This window comes from Stegostoma tigrinum, chromosome 36 (assembly GCF_030684315.1).
Source record: "Stegostoma tigrinum isolate sSteTig4 chromosome 36, sSteTig4.hap1, whole genome shotgun sequence".
Taxonomy (NCBI): domain Eukaryota; kingdom Metazoa; phylum Chordata; class Chondrichthyes; order Orectolobiformes; family Stegostomatidae; genus Stegostoma; species Stegostoma tigrinum.
The window spans coordinates 20272945-20290777 of record NC_081389.1 but is presented as its reverse complement, the minus strand read 5'-3'; the positions used below and the strand labels follow the sequence as shown (position 1 = coordinate 20290777).

Below are 17833 nucleotides of genomic sequence, written 5' to 3'. Positions count from 1 at the left end.
TCCAATTTTGTGTGTATATATTGAATTATACTTCAATCTTACTGAATTGTAAAGCAAGCCACAGCAGACTTTTAAAATGTTTTGGGTGAAAACTTTGACCCCATTAACATTTACAAAATGTTTGTTCAGTTAACTTTTGTCTAAAGACTGTACAGTTTAAAATTTGGTTTGGATTTATGTAAAATTCTGTTCAGATAAATATTTTTTTAAGCATCTGTATTGTGACACTTCATTAAAAACTTATGCTGCACTATGTTTTCACTTCATCTCTCCTGCACGGTGCATCTGTCATCATGTGCTTTGCATGCATCTTCCCTCAAGTTAATGGGTTGGGTTCTGAATCTCTCCAGCAAAAGCTTTACAAAGCAAGAAAAAGTTCAGATGCTCTTAATTCCTGGATACTGCTGTTCCAGTTATTGCTTAGAGTGAAGCATTTTGCACAAGAGAAACATTTGGGATGCAGTCAATCTCAAAAGATTTAGGTGCCTCCACCTTTTTGGTTATTTTTCTTCCTCACTACTGATATAAACTGCCCTGATCAACTTATTTAAAAAACTCGATGTGGTTGGAAAGATGAGTGCCAAAGCAGGGACACTGAATTTTGAAAGGCTGATTTACTCTCAGACTTTGTTGTTTTCTCCTTACTCGTGACTGTTCAGGATAATCTCATCACGTCTAGAATCTTACAGCATTAACATGGAGAATTTGTGTGCCTCTTCCAATATGGATTATTATAACTTGTCAGTGGGTAATGTGTATAAGTAAGAATCAATTGAGATTACTTATTCAGTCAATGAATAGGTGCCTCTAGATCAAGGTTTCATCTCTAAAACATAGCTAAGGCAACCAAGGGATAATCATAAGCAATAATTTTCAAATGTAGTCAATTCAAGTAATTAACCATAAGCACGTGAAAGATTTTTTAAAACATCATGCTCTATGATTTACTGGACACTGATTTCTGTCCAAGTGAGGGTTGATATTTTCCCCCCCAGACATCAATGCTAAAGACCTCTACTTTTTGATTAGAGACACATTGGCATTCAGATCACATGCAAAATTTGCAGGTACCACAGGGTGATAGAACGTAGGGCAGATGAAATTCAACGGCCAGTCAGAAAAGCTAAACACAATTTGAGGACTTTTTAATATGTTCTTGGGATATGACAAGGCCAGCACTTGAAGTCTGTTCCAGTCCCTTTAGAGCTAAAGGGGCAGTTAAGAGTCAACCATATTGCCACGGGTCTGGAGGTGCATGTTGGCTAGATGAGGCAAGGATGGCAGAATTCACCCCACCTTCAACAAGTGACAGTGAATTGGACTAATTTATTACATTCAAATCCTAACACCTGTGACAGGCTTTGAACAGTGAGTACACTGCATGTCATATGTCCCACAGAGAGACTGACTTAGTGAGCTGGTCAAATTTTAAGCAGGTTGATAAATAGCTGGGATTTATAAAAAGGCATGTTCCCGTGAAGGTAGAGAACACATTCACTAAAATAGCTTGAGGGTGTGAGTTACCTGAATAGATCAGACGAGTTAACTTGTTTTCTTTGCCAGAAAGGCAAGGAAAACGTCTGAGGCATCTAAATTCATGAAGTGATTACATGATAGTAAAAGGTGAAGCTGGTTGCATTTCTAATAACCAGAGGACATAAACCTGAGGAGTGACTTTTTTGGGGGGAATTTTTACTGTGGTGGGAACTGAAAACACAAGAAAATGTACAAGGATGTGGCGAAAGTGTAAGTGCAGACTTGATGGGCTGAGAAGCTGCCTCTGTGTTAGACCATAAGAAAGAGGAATAGGAGTAGTTAATTCTGCCCCTCCAAAAAGAACATCATTTACCCAAGTGACCAAAAATCTGAGCCTTAAAAAAAACACAAAAAGGACTCTGGGGCAAGGAGTTCCGAAGAGAATCCTCAGAACAAATTCACTACAACACAGGAACTATTTCTGTAAACACAAATCTTGTTTTCAGTCACCATTTGACTAATGTTTCATCTCAGGATTATCAGAAATAGTAAGATGCATTTACCTATCCATTGAAGACAATTCTCAATGTTGAACTTTTTTTTTAATAAAACATAACATTTACATGATTGTAACAATTGAATGATTACAGAAATTACACCAGATTAGAATTTTAGCTCCCGTTTTTAAAGTACTGCAATTCACACCACACCTCAGTTCAGCCAACAACTCAAAGCAGCAGAACACAAGTTCTGAAATGGCAGGGTGCTGCAGAATAAGTACACTGGTTATTGTAATACAGTAGATCCAGGCTAGATTATATGAATACTGATGGCTTGCATTTTCACAAAGAAACAGAGTCTGTCATCAGCAGTACAGAATACAGAAAGCTATGTGCTGTGTTTGGGTCAGTTGCATGCAAAAATCTTATTGTTTTTCTAAGGCGGCTATGAAAAGGCACCATCTCCAACAACACTCCCACACACAGTTGCTTTCTTAAGATAAAATGAATGGCTTGACAAAATAAGCCAATCTTCCATCTCATTTGGGCTGTGCTATTAATAGAAACACAGGATGTAAAAAAGGTGAAAGTCATAAAAATATGCTGCAAAATACTTGCAGCCCTCAACTTTTGACAACTTAATAAATTAACCTGCCTTCTGTTTTGTCTTCTATATAAGATATACAAAGTATGCATTTCTGGCATTTTGTATTCCAACATCCCCCTCATACTTGGTGTGAAAATTTTTTCAAGACTCAGAACAGCTTGTAGTTTTCAATTCATTTGCGGAGTTCGGTCTCACTGGCTATTCCTAACTGCCCTCAAAGTGGTGGTGAACCCCCTTTCTCAGCCATTGCAGTTTTTGTGGTACAGGTAAACAGGGTTGTTAGGACATTCCACAAGTTAACCCAGTGACTGTGAAGGATCAGTGGTATAGTTCTAAGCCAGGCTTGGGAGGTGATGTTTCCCTGCATCATCTCATCTTCCATTCCATTAGGAATTCCTGTATTTAGGAAATTAAAATTTTCACGTTGGCAGAATATGTTCCAAGTGGCATTGTTTAATTTCAATGCCAGGGAAGCACATTTGTCTAGACCATTCAGCTAAAGGAACCAAACATTTATAAAAATATATATAGAAGGGTAAGAACAATCTTTGTAAACACTGGTAATTTGACTAGTTTTGACAAAAGCACATTAATGCACTCAGATTCTGTACACCAAAAATAAACCTACTAAGTTTCATTATGTGCTATTTCTTTTCTAATACTGTTATCCACATACTAACTCTATGATCAGGCACTTCACTTACAAGTAGGGTTGCCACCTTTTTCTCGTGACCTTAGTTTGGATAAGAGTTGGAATGAGATCAGGGAGTGGGATCATCATGACTTAAGTCTGCAAGTTATGACATTTATTTGAAAGTTCAAAGATTAGCGAGCACACTTGCATCATAAACAAGAAATAAATATAGGGCCGAAAACTTGTAGTGTCTAGTTTTGTATCTCTGGACAATACAAAGTTCAAGAAGCTTTCCAAAAATTTGGAACAATCCCACCAATTTAAACAGTAGCATTTACAAAAGGGGGAATTTAAGCACCAAAATTTAAGCTCTATCAAATAAATTCCTCAGCTATTTGAACGCAAGTAGTTCAAGCTAAGTATGCACACTTTAAACAAAAACAAATTTTATTCAAGGTGCATCTTTATCATAGCAAAACATCCTTAAGTGCTTCATGGCAACATGATCAAAAAGCTTGACAGAGCTAAATAGGGAGTTATTTGGGCATATGGTGAAAGAGGTAGCTTTCTAGGAGTATCTTAAAGGAGAGCAAGCAGGGAGGCAGAGAGATTTGGAAGGAAATTCCAAAGTTTAGAATGGAGGCAGTTGAAGCCACAGTGGTTAATGGTAGAATAAAACTAGGAATACTCAAGAGGCCAGATTTGGAGCAGTGCAACTATCTTGGGAGTCTTATAGGCAGAGGATTACAGAGGTAAGAACAGGCAAGGCCATGGAGGGATTTGAAAACCAGGACGATAATTTTAAAATTGAAGCACTTCCCATGTGGAATCAAATGCAGATCAGGAGGCAGTGGAGCAATTGGAGAATGTGGCTCAGCATAAGCTAGGATGCATAATCTCTTTTTTCTCCAGGAAATATTTGTCAGCCTGCACACAAGTAAACTGCAGTAGTACAGGAAACAAAGGAATGATGATTATATTGTCAGGTGATGAGCTGTGGAAGGTGTGAAATCAGTTGATAACAGATGGAAAAGGCAGATTTTGTGAAGGATTTGTTTTCAGAAGCTCATCTCAGGTCAAATGTGGCAAAGTTGCAAGCAGCCTTGTTCAACATCAGTAGCTGGAGGTTGGTAAATAGAGTTCTTCTCATATTCAGTTGGTGGAAATTTCAACTCCTGTAATACTGTGGGTCAACAAACAAACACTCTGACAATTTCAGGATGGTAGACGAGGTTTATAGGTAGCTGTGTAGCATCAGCATACAGGCAGAAATTGATGCTGCAGCTGAAAGACATCATAGAGGTGAGAAATAAGATGCAATCAACAATAGATCTTCAGGGGATGGGAAAGGTAATAGTGTGAGAACTTGACGTCATTGTAAGTGATTCTGACTATTGGTTCGACATAGACCCAGGTGAATGCAGTTCTATCCAGTTGGAGGATGATGGAGAAGCACTGGAAGAGGACAATGTGGGCAAGCATGTCAAAGGCTGCAGAGACAGTTCATGAAGGATGAAGACTGATACATTTAGCTTTGGTATGTCGGAACGGCATTTCATGGGGACCTCGACAAGAGCCTTTTTGGCACAGAAAGGACACAATATGAGTTTCAGATTTACAGTTCTGGTAAATTTAAACAGTTTGGGTGGCAACAATGGCATATTAAAGCATTTTGGAGGGGAAAGAGAGGTTAGAAATTAGGCTGTAATTTACAAAAGAGGAATCAACAGCATTTTTTTTTCAAAAAAGGAGCAAGAAAGACAATGACAACAGAGGAAAATAGTACCTGAGGAGAGAACACAATTAAAATCCACTAACATTGGAGCTAGGAAAGGAAGTTAGATGATCAACGGTTTAGTGGGAATAGATTTGGGAAGGAGGTGGGTCTTGAGGACAAGACGAGCTGGAAGAGGCTGAGGGTAAGAGAGAAGATAAAAATGAGAAGAACTGCGGATGCCATGAATCAGAAGCAGAAATTGCTAGAAACGCTCAGCAGGTTTAATGTTTTGGATCCAGTGACCCTTCCTCAGACCCTTCCTTTAGATATGGTGGACAACTAGTTTAGTCATTCATTACCAGATCGTTATAGAACGGAATGGATTTTTCTTCTGGAAACCATTTCTTACATGTTCCAACATTCTGCACCCTCACCCTGCGTGAGGAACTCACGGAGATATCACTAGATTGTCATTAAAATTGAGACCATTCAATCAACTGCCTCTACTGCTTCCCTCTCTCCCGTTTGCTCATTAGACCCAACGCCAGCTAAAGGAAGGGTCTGAGGAAGGGTCACTGGATCCAAAACATTAGACGTGCTGAGCGTTTCTAGCAACTTCTGCTTCTGATTTATGGCATCCACAGTTCTTCTCATTTTTATCTCATCATATCCATTCAAATCTGCGTTCCTTCGACATAATGAGTTGAAAATGAGGGATCCACCAGAACAAGAGGCTAATGGTTTTCAGAATGACTGGGACAACAAAAGCATTAGCAGACTGGTAGCGGCATATGATGGACAGAAGACCAGGCCGTTAGGATTTTGAGTGTACTGTCTTAAGTGTTGCTTTCCCTCAGCGGGTACAACAAAAAAAAAGAGGCATGAGGGAAGAAAGTGATCAGATCTGTGAATGACACCATGATAGCGGAAAAACAATGCAAGATGTCACTGTTTTGTGTACGTCTTTGGGGTTGGGGGCAGAGGTGGGGGGTGGGCAGAGAATAGTTCTGGTTGTGAATACAAACTGGGATGTTTGTATCGCCAGCTTAAAAGAAAGGTAGGACAGCTTAAATCTTCAGAGAGAGAAAGCACATAATGAATTAAGATGGGAGGTTGAATTCACCCAAGGAGTAGTATTAGTTTTTGTGTATCCAGTCCATCTATAAAATATCAATAATCCTCCCAGCATTTCCACTGCTCTGACTAGCCACAAGGAAGGGATGGAATTCAAATGTAAACAAATGAGTCTGACAAATATTCCCATTCTAACAGGTGGTTAAAATGAAAATAATGGCTGAGTGTTGATGATCATCATTTCACACTGTAAATGCTCTAATGGGGAGAAAGTACAATCACATGTTTGGGAAAGAGCTTCGAGGTTATTGAAATTCAAGAGCTACATTTTTGCAGATTTCAGACAGGAAATGTGACAGTTGCACTAAGGGGCAACACTTACATCTGGAGTGGCTACAAAATGCAACTTGGCCTCTGGTACATGCAATTTTATTAAAAGTTCACCACTTGAAGGTCAAAATTTCACTCAGTCGCAGAAAGCCACAAAGTTTTGCTGTACGAATCTGATCCATTCATAGTTTAAAATAGGATCTTGAGACTACATATGAGCATGCCAACAATTGCATGACGTTCTGCTGACCATTTTAATAGAGAATTTGGCATGTTTGATTTTGTAATTACTTTCTTTTAAAAAAGAAGGAATCAAAAAGAATTTCATGTAGTATCAGTGAAATATTCATACAATAACACTTGAGGAGTTGTTTTGAAGCACAAGAGGCTGGAGACACAAGAGTATGTCTGTTCCATTTGCTAGCAGTCAGTTGAAACAAAAGTTTTTCTTCCCAGCTTCTACTTACTCCAAGTAACTGGGTAAAGTACAATTTTAGCTGATGCTTTGTTTGCTTTTGTTAAATCAAGAAAACAGAAATCTAATCAGAGATAATGGGAACTGCAGATGCTGGAGAATCCAAGATAACAAAGTGTGAAGCTGGATGAACACAGCAGGCCAAGCAGCATCTCAGGAGCACAAAAGCTGACGTTTCGGGCCTAGACCCTTCATCAGAGAGGGGGATGGGGAGAGGGTTCTGGAATAAATAGGGAGAGAGGGGGAGGCTGACTGAAGATGGAGAGAAAAGAAGATAGGTGGAGAGGAGAGTATAAGTGGGGGTGTAGGGAGGGGATAGGTCAGTCCAGGGAAGTGGACAGGTCAAGGAGGTGGGATGATGTGGTAGGTAGGAAATGGAGGTGTGGCTTGAGGTGGGAGGAAGGGATAGGTGAGAGAAAGAACAGGTTAGCGAGGCAGAAACAGGCTGGGCTGGTTTTGGGATGCAGTGGGGGAGGGGACGAACTGGGCTGGTTTTGGGATGCGGTGGGGCAAGGGGAGATTTTGAAGCTGGTGAAGTTCACATTGATACCATTGGGCTGCAGGGTTCCCAAGCGGAATATGAGTTGCTGTTCTTGCAACCTTTGGGTGGCATCATTGTGGCACTGCAGGAGGCCCATGATGGACATGTCATCTAAAGAATGGGAGGGGGAGTTGAAATGGTTCGCGACTGGGAGGTGCAGTTGTTTATTGCGAACCGAGCGGAGGTGTTCTGCAAAGCAGTGCCCGAGCCTCCGCTTGGTTTCCCCAATGTAGAGGAGGCCACACCGGGTACAATGGATACATATAGCCGTAGACAACTAATTATAACTCATAGCATATTACAGCATGCCAGAAAAAAATGACCAATGTCTTCTGCCTCTATTGATAAATATTCAGATCAGTTAAGCTGCTGTAAAGTAATACTGATATGTTGACATATCTGTTCCCTTTTAGTATGTATATATACACGCCACTCAAAACAGGGAACTCTTTCCACATATACACAATCACTTCAAAATATAGAATGGATTAGAATTACAGTCAACAAATATCTGTCGCACAAGGCTGCTCCATGAAAGAAAAGTTAAGAACACAGATCAGGACAGTATGCCTCTTGAACCAAAGATGCAGGCAGCTCATTGTACTCTTCACAGATCAGTGGTAATGCTGCAACCAGGCAACATCCAGGTTGACCTCTTGTTCCATTTCAGAAAAGAAAATCATTTTGGGATTATTCATGCCCTCTGGCTACAATTTTCATGGTATTGCTCTAAACTTCCACATGGTACACTAACACATTCAGGAAGGGACCACTAGCTGAAAAATTTCTAAAGAGTATCAGTGAAACTACTGACACCAATCGGTGTCCCCTGTTCAGTCAAATGATGCCAAGCTCACCAATCTGCCTTCAAATCCAAACAATCCATGCATTAAGTAATCCAACAAAGAATTGTTAAATTATTACGCTAAAATGATTTTTTGTTATTTTAAAAGATAAACCATATTTTTTACTGCAAAATAAAACTGGCAGAGACAGGAAATTAATGATACTGCAACTCGTGCTATTATAAAAGGCCATGCTCAAGATTTATTATGTCTATCTCAACTGCAATAAAATCACAAAAGATGTTATCACCAGGAAGACTTTCAAAGATATGACTACCATACAGGGTAAAGACTTCTACGATTTCTAATTCTGCATCCCTAAACACCAATATATTTAATAACCACCATGCTCCAGCTTCACTTCAACTCCCATCTTTTCACTATGGTTTGTCTGTATTCTTAGTGTTTTAGTTGGGATGTCATAGCACAACAACATGGGGTTCCAAGTACTCCACGATCGCCATTGACCCAACTCTACAATGGAGCAGCGAAAAGGCCGAAACCAGCAAAACAAGTTAACTGACTGCAAATATTTTTCCCCACTCCTAGCAGCCCTGCCAAAGATCTGATAAACCAAAGTTACATTTGTCTGACAATATGTTTTTGTGCAACTGACCCAATAATGCATTTTTCGCAAAGTGGCTGTAGTTTTGTTTTTTCAAGGCATGATATAAGTAAACATACAAATTGTCATAGCTTCAACAACAAACGTCAGAGCATCCATTTTAAGAGCAAGTTAGAGCTTGCATATGTGCCTAAGGAAAAAAAAACGGAAAAAAAAACATTTGTTGCTTAATATAGGCATCACATTCCAAAATGTAGAAATCTATTACGTACACTTTAAATACTGCCATTTACAAAGTCAGAACATTTACAAAAATTGCACATTAATCCAAATTTGGTGGGAGAGTAAAGGGAAGAGGAAGGCGAGGAAGGGAAAGCAAGCAGCAGTCACAGATTACTGGAGCTGGAGGAGCTTCACAATGTGACTGAGGGATTCGACTGAAGCAAAGGCCAAGTACTGACAACAAAGCCAGACCTCAAGGCTAACACTGCACTCTATATCTATGGCCTTCTCTGCAAATTTGATCATAAGTAGCGTTCGTTTTAGGTCCAGCCAGCTTTGCAATACATTATTTCTCTCTACAGTGCTGTTGAGAGAGTTGAGTGTTTGGAGCAAGTCATCACGTGGTCCCCATAGCAGGCACTGCAGGTAGACTTTGGCATCTGAAATGAGGATGCGCTCTGAGGGATTAGGGTGCAAGAGGAGACTTGCCAGCTGCTGCAGCCCCTGGGAGTAGACGGAGCGATTAGGGATGGCAGGTAGGTCTGTTCGAGTGTATTCCTTCTCTTTCAGTTCTGGATTTTCTTCAAATGGATTGGGTAGGTGCAACATCTCATAAATGAGTATGCCTGTTTGAAACTCATCACACTTTTTGTACTGAGTGATGGTGATGATCTCGGGAGCTAGCCGAGACTGATCCTTCAAGGCCTCAAGATCTATCACCTGACTTTTCTGCTTGGCCTGGGAAAAGTTACTGACAATCAGTCGGGCCAACTGTGCGTTTGGGTTAGTATTTTCGGATTCACAATTTCCTGAGGTTCCTTGTCGACATCGCACCAAAAGCAAATTCTCCAGCCTCAAGTCACAGTGTGTAACATGGTGTGGCTTTAAGTGATTGAGGCCGGCACAGAGTTGCAACAGTAGTAAGCACACTTGTCGCTCATAGATTTCAGGGTTTCTTGTGTGTCGTGGTGCTGATTCACGCACAAAGTCAGCAACGGTTTGGTATGGGACCTCTCGGGTGATCACCACGACTCGGCTTCTGTGTTTGCTGGATGTTCCCTTGCAGGTGGGGTTGTTGCTTTTTATGGCGCTTGAAACATCTGAACTACCTTCATTTTCCTCCTCTTCTAATACTGGGGTGTTGGGATCCTCCCATGGAAGCATGCGGACTGGGACCTCAGCTAGGAAGTGCCCGCAGTCCTGTTGGATGTTGAAGTGTACGGCAAGGCTCTGTCTTACAGCCAGGCTGTGGTAGTAGAGCTGTTGGGATGCTTTAGCTTGACTTTTACAAATCTGGAAAAAGGGTAGAAGATACAAGTTTTAAAAACAGGCCAGTGTAGAGGGCAACTTGCTTAGTGAGCGCAAAAATCTAATACCATTTCTATTGACACAAATTCCTGCACATTGCTACCACCAGATGGAGCTTCAAAATCTATGGGTAGCCACAGCTATGCAAGAGAAACTTACATTTACAGCGCTTATACAGAACCCACAGCACAAACAGGTCCTTCAACCAAAGGTTCGGCTTGGGTTTATGTCCATATGACACTCTTCCCATCCCTCTTCATCTAACCTCAATATATTTTACCATTTCATTTTACCTCATGCCTTTACTCATCTTTACTGAAATGCCCCTTTTACCATTTTTAAATACTCCTTGGGACATCCAATTCCACATTCTAATCAATCTCTGTTAAAGACTTTTTCCTGAATTGCTTGTTGGATTTATTTGTGACCACATTACGTCAAGATGCCCTAGTTCTAGATTTCCCCACAAGCAACACGTTTTCCCCAAGTTTACCCTAGAATTTCAAATACCTTCAACTGTGACCAACAACCTGACAAGACATTTGCGGAGAGCAAGCGATTCAATTATACTGAATTCCAGATGATGCCTATGAAGGTATAATCAGCCTTTTGTATAGGGGAGAAAAGTAGCTCAGGCTGAAAATTACAACTGTGTATCTCTCTCCCCCTTCCAGCAAGAGACAGTGGGTATCACTCAAACACAGGATTCCCTGCTCAATTTACCCTTCCTAAAATATTTAGTGACTTTAAATGTAGGAAAAGCCTCCATTTGCTTCAGAGACATTACATTCTCATTTCAAATACATGACAGAAAAAGAAAACATGAAAAGTTGAAAACACATATGACCAAAATGAGAGTTGAGGAGGAAATTAAGAGGAAAGAGATAAAATGGTTTTAAGGAGGTATTTCAGCACCTCCAGTGCAGATGGCTGAAGACTTGGATGTTAATACTGGAGCAAATATAGAAAGGGGGTATAAACTATCGGCCAGACTGAGAACATTTTAAGACGGCAAGTGGATGTTGGGCAGGATGACAATTAGAGATAGGGAAGCATAAAGACACGAAGCAATCTAAACACAAAGAAAAAAATATTACATTTAATGCTTAATGGATCAGATATAGGTCTGTAGAAACATGCCTGTCAAGCGTGCGAGACTTGATGCAGTGTAGGATATGGCTCAGTTTCGGATGAGCTGAAGTTTAGGAAAGATGGGACATTGTCAAGAGAACATTGCAACAGCTATCAAACCACAGGTACATTTGCTTTCCAATGTATTTTGTATTTTAAAAAAAATACAGTTAACAGCAGCCAAAGTAGGCCCACACTGAGCAAGCATCACAGACATACAGAGGAACATACAGACACTTTCAATGGCTCAGGTAAAAATTGATAGCAAGGATCCAGGTCTGATTCTCAAGTCTGTAAGATATGGATTGATTTCAGATATTACTGCTGTAAGGGCCTTGGTTTTGACTGACAGAGGTCCATTAGTAGCATAGACATATCAGTGATAGAATAACCAGGCTCAATTGTGATACAGCACCAAGGAGCCTAGCAGTATTCATAGCCCAGACAGACACACGGACACGATTCAATTATACTGAATTTCAGATGATGCCTATGAAGGTATAATCAGCCTTTTGTATAGGGGAGAAAAGTAGCTCAGGCTGAAAATTACAACTGTGTATCTCATTCCTCAGTCATTCAATCTACTTTTATTGGGGGAAAGACTAGTCCTGATAATTTTACGTTGTTCAGAGCATGAAAACATGTGAACTTAGTAACTATGACAGCAAAGTGGAAATTTAGTTGTGAAGATTGAATTATCAAATAATTTGGAGTAAACATTTTTCATTATGACTCACCTATTTGCTTTACCAATGCACCGTTAATAATGCTCTACATAACACTATGAAAATTAAGGTAACACATTTATTATTAAAAATCAATCACCAACACCACCTCAGTCACAAACAGCAAGGTGATAAACTTGCATTCTGAACTATGCCTGAAAAATACCTGAATTTTCAGCAAAGATAGGATGGAACTGTCTCCAAGGAACAAAGTTTATTTATACTTCATTGTGGATAAGTTCAGACAGTTCTTTTGAAGTACAACTAGAAACTTTATAGTCACAGGGAAAATGTCACAAAAAGAAATGACAGAAATGAAACACTGAGTTCCTAACTGGCAGACAAGTTCCTTGAATCCATTTTCTCCCCCTTGGTCCAGGAACTCCCCACCTATGTCTGTGACACCACTCACACCCTCCACCTCCTCCAAAACTTCTGATTCCCTGGTCCCCAACACCTCATCTTTACCATGGACATCCAGTTCCCCATGCAGATGGCAGATGACTTCTTCCTGTCCCGCAGTCCCGACCAGTCCCCCTCCACTGACACTCTCATCCACTTAGCTGAACTCGTCCTCACCCTTAACAACTTCTCTTTCAATTCCTCCCACTTCCGACAGACAAAGGGGGTGGCCATGGCTAACCACGTGGGCCCAAGCTATGCCTGCCTCTTTGTAGGATACATAGAACAATCACTCTTCTGGAGCGACACTGGCCCTACCCCCCACCTCTTACTCTGTTACATTGATGACTGTATTGGCGCTACCTCATGCTCCCACGAGAAGCTTGAACAGTTCATCCAATTCACTAACACCTTCCATCCCAACCTTAAGTTCACCTGGACCATCTCTGATACTTCCCTCTGCTTCCACGATGTCTGTTTCCCTCTCCGGCAACCACCTGGAAACCAATATCCATTTCAAGCCTACCGACTCCCACAGCTACCTAGAATACACCTGCAAAAATGCCATCCCCATTCCCAATTCCTTCGCCTCCGCCGCATCTCCTCCTGAGATGAGGCATTCCACTTCCGGGCATTCCAGATGTCTTCGTTTTTCAAGGGCCACAAGTTCCCCTCCACAGTGGTCGAAAACGCCCTTGATCATGTCTCTCGCATTTCCCACAACTCATCCTTCACACCCTGTCCCTGCAATAACAACCAAAACAGAATCCCCCTCATCCTCAAGTACCACCCCACTAACCTCCGGATCCAACGCATCATCCTCCGACACTTCCACCATCTGCAATCTGATGCCACCACGAAAGACATTTTTCCCTCCCCACCCTTATCTGCTTTCTGTGGGGACCACTGTCTCCGTGACTCCCTTGTCCACTCTACACTCCCCTCCAGCCCCACCACTCCCGCACTTTTCCCTGCAACCGCAGGAAGTGCCTCACCTCCTTCCCAGGCCACAAGAAGACCTTCCACATCAAGCAGATGTTCACCTGCATATCTGCTAATGTGGTATACAGTATCCGCTGTTCTTGTCATGGCCTCCTCTACTTCAGGGAAACCAAGCAGAGGCCTGGGGACCACTTTGTGGAACACCTACGCTCGGTTCACAACAAACGACTGCACCTCCCAGACACGAACCATTTCAACTCCCCCTCCTTGGACGACATGTCCATCCAGGGCCTCCTCTTGTGCCACAATGATGCCACCCGATGGTTGCAGGAGCAACATCGTATTTTGCTTGGGAATCCTGCAGCCCAAATGGTATCACTGTGGACTTCACAAATTTTAAAATCTCCCCACCCCCAACCGCATCCCAAAACTAGCTCAGCTCGTCCCTGCCTCCCTAACTTGTCCTTCCTCCCACATATCCCCTTCTCCCACCTAAAGCCCCACCCCCATCTCCTACCTACTAGTCTCATTCCGCCTCCTTGACCTGTCCATCCTCCCTGGACTGACCTATCCCCTCCCTAACTCATCTTTACAAGCTCCAACCCCACCTCTTTGACCTGTGTGTCTCCTCTCCACCTATCTTCTCCTTCATCCATCTTCTATCAACCTCCCCCCTCACTCCCTATTTATTTCAGAACACCCTTCCCCTCTCCCATTTCTGAAGAAGGGTCTCGACCCGAAACGTCAGCCTTCCTCCTCCTCTGATGCTGCTTGGCCTGCTGTGTTCATCCAGCTCTATACCTTGTTATCTCAGATTCTCCAGCATCGTTGTATCCTTCTTTCTAACTTCCTTAATGGGCTGTGGTGAGAGTTACCAGGTAATGTAGCAAGAACATTCAAAATGACCATCCCTCAAAGACTTGAATTACATCACAGTGGAAACTTCAGTTAGTAGGGTTAAAGAGAATCCAAAGGGATCTTATAAATACATTAAGGACAAAAGGGTAACTAGGGATAGAATAGGGTCCCTTAAAGATCAGCAAGGCCACCTATGTGTGGAACCTTAGGAGATGGGAGAAGATAATAAATTAGTTTTTCGCATCAGTTTACCGTGGAGAAAGATATGCAAGATATAAAGCGTGGGGAAATAAAGAGCGATATCTTGATTAATGCCCATATTACAGAGGTGGTGCTGCTCGGCGCCTTAAAACACATTAATGTGAATAAATCCCTGGGACCTGATCAGGTGTACCCTGGAACTCTGTGGGAAGCTACGTAAGAGACTGCTGGGCCCCCTGCTGAGATATTTGTATCATCGATAGCCAGTGGCAACGTACTGGAGGTTACCTAACGTGGTGCCATATCTAAAAAAAAAGATCGTAAGAAAAAGCCAGCAAACCATAGACCAGAAGACAACAAGGTGTACAGCTGGATGAACACAGCACGCCACGCAGCATCAGAGGAGCAGGAAAGCTGATGTTTCGGGTTTGGACCCTTTTTCAGATATGGGGAAGGGGAAAGGGGATTCTGAAGTAAATAGAGAGAGACGAGGAGGTGATGGAAGATGGATAAAAGGAGCAGATAGGTGGAGGGGAGACAGACAGGTCAAGGAGGCGGATATGGAGCCAATAAAGGTGAGTGTAGTTGGGGACTTAAGGTGGGGGTTGGTCAGTCGAGGGAAGACCATCAGGTGAAGGAGGTGGGGATGAGGCTAGTAGGTAGGAGGTAGGGGTGGGGGTTTAGGTGGGAGGAGTGGATAGGTGGGAGAAAGGGCGGACCGGTTAGGGAGGCACAGGAATGAGCTGGGCTGGTTTTGGGATGTGGTCAGGGTCAGGGAGATTTAAGCTTGTGAAGTCCACATTGATACCATTGAGCTGCAGGGTTCCCAAGTGAAATAATAAGGTGTTGTTCCTGTAACCTTCAAGTGGCATCATTGTGGCACTGGAGGAGGCCCAGAATGGACATGTCGTCCAAGGAGTGGGAGGGGGAGTTGAAGTGGTTCACAACTGGAAGGTGCAATTGTTTGTCACGAACATCCACCTCCCCCTCACTTTCTATTTATTTCAGAATCCCCTTCCCCTCCCCTCCCCCATTTCTGAAGAAGGGTCCAGACCCGAAATGTCAGCTTTCCTGCTCTTCTGATGCTGCTTGGCCTGCTGTGTTCATCCAGCTCTACACCTTGTTATCTCAGTAGCTCAGAATCATTACTTTAAGCCAGTGGGAAATCTCACATTTAAAATTTTTTTGATGAAAGACTAAATTTCCGCCAATTATTCCCTACCCACTTTGAGCATGACATTCCCCGTTGCAGGAATTTTACTACTCCAAGGTTGTCTCGTATCTCACATTACATTCCCAGACACTGTGACAAAGCCAGACATTTTCCAGTTGCTACTGTGTCGTGGAGAAAAACAAGTTTACTTTTGGCAGCTTTTTTTGGAGGGATGAGGAAAGAGATTGGGGCATGTGGAATCAAACCTTTTTTGATTGCTAATTTTAGATATCAGAAATTTTTAAATTTGACTGATCTCTCAAAAAAAACATTACTGAAGATTCTTTTAAACTGAAAGGAAGAATGTAAATATTAATACAAAGTTATATTAACACTTACTAGCAAATGGAACTCCATACAATCATGCAAAAATATAAAACGTATAGGAAGATGTCAGGCACCAGAGCTCATTAACATTATATGGCATTAAAACAAACAATTTATGATCCCGCTGGCCTTTAGATACATGCTGTCAGCCTCCACCGCTCCAGAAAGGAGACGATAGAAGTCTATAAAATTATGAGATGCAGCTGATGGTCAGAATCTTTTTCTTAGAGTTGGAATGTCTGATACTAGGGGGTTATGGATTTAAGGTGAGAGGAGGAAGTTTCAAAGGAGATGTGAAGGGCAAGTTTTTCTATACAGAGCGTGGTAGGAGCCTGCAAATGTACTGCCAAGGTGTTTAAGGGACTTTTAGATAAGCACATGAATATGCACGGAATGGAGGGATACAGACCAAGGGCAAGCAGAAAGGATTAGATTAGTCTAATTTGGCATCGTGTGCTTACGTTCTATGTGTATTAAGCACACGTAACTCGTCTGCTTAAATTTTCTTGAGCTCTTCTAAAGATAGACATTTGTTGAAATTGTTGAAGCAAAACTAAGGCAAAAGCAATCAAATATGATAAAAGCGACAGATCACTGCTGACTTGAGTGGGTTAAGAACAACACTCCCGTGCAGCTGTAAAGTCCAGGAATCTGTCTGAACAAAATAATTGCTGTTTGATTGCGTCAATTTCAACAAAAACCAAAAAAAAATGAATTCCCTACCAATATTTTAAGGCTGAGTGTAAACTAGTTTAGAAATATCTAAACGTGTTTCTGGACAAAGGTTAACTGACATCTAGAGTAAGACTAGAACATCAGACACCTGATTACTTAAAATGACTCTAAGAGTTAGCATAGTGAGCTGCACAACAATTGCATTAATTTTGTTATGTTGTATTGCAAGAATTTGTAAACTGGAACCTGTACACACCCAGGGTATTCCTGAATTCATCCAATTTTTAACCAGCCCAAAACCAGATTTCTGGAGAGATGATTTACTGCTACATTAGAACAATTATTTGTATTAATATTGTAACTTTAAATAGAGCAACTTCTTAAAGTGGTTCATGGAGATTTAACAAGGCCAAAGTAAATGCCAAGCCAAAGGAAGAGATAAATTTAACTGCTTCTGTCCTGAAAATCCCAAACACAGAGATACAGCAGGAAACTGATTGGTCACAGTGAAAATTGGGCAAGGCAGGATTAACTGAAGTGACACCTGAGGTGGCAACATCCAAGGCAATTGTGAAATTAACAATATTTTCAAGGCTGAATTTTGTAGTTTACATTTAAAGCATTTTAATAGTGTGGAAAATGGACTAAGTAAAATATTTTATCAATAAGCAGTTGCAAAGCATCCAAAATGGAAACTATAGTTAAGCGCTTACGACCACCTACACAGAAACCCTGAAGTAAGCTGCCAAATCCTAATAGCCACAGTTAATGAACCTAAATTTTTAAAGTAAAGTTGCATCTTTGCTCCTGTACTTAAAGGCACTTATTCAATTATGTGTTATTAATTATACCTAAACTTTAAGAAATTTGACCCTGCACTGCAATTCAAAACATATGTGAATTCTCAGTATCATATGAGGCAGGAAAAAGAAAGCTCTCCTTAAATTGTGCAAGTTGAAGTGCGAGTGGTTATATTCCCAAAGGTGAGGCAATCAAATGTCTGTTTCTTTGCCTTATCCCTAGAGCTGTCTGTTGTGCAGTTGAGTCTGACGTTACTCATCATAC

The 17833-nt window shown here is 41.5% G+C and overlaps 1 protein-coding gene across 7 annotated transcripts in view; it reads right to left on the bottom strand.

The window, feature by feature from the left end:
- Positions 1 to 5550: 5550 nt before the first annotated feature.
- The window catches only part of peak1 (pseudopodium-enriched atypical kinase 1), a 170616-nt gene continuing 158333 nt past the window's right edge, over positions 5551 to 17833 (bottom strand). For all 7 annotated transcript variants that reach the window (XM_048520837.2, XM_048520835.2, XM_048520841.2 and 4 more), the window contains one exon: positions 5551 to 10279. In XM_048520837.2, coding sequence (XP_048376794.2) covers positions 9158 to 10279 — 1122 coding nt within the window. In that variant the 3' untranslated portion in view covers positions 5551 to 9157. The remainder of the gene's footprint in view (positions 10280 to 17833) is intronic.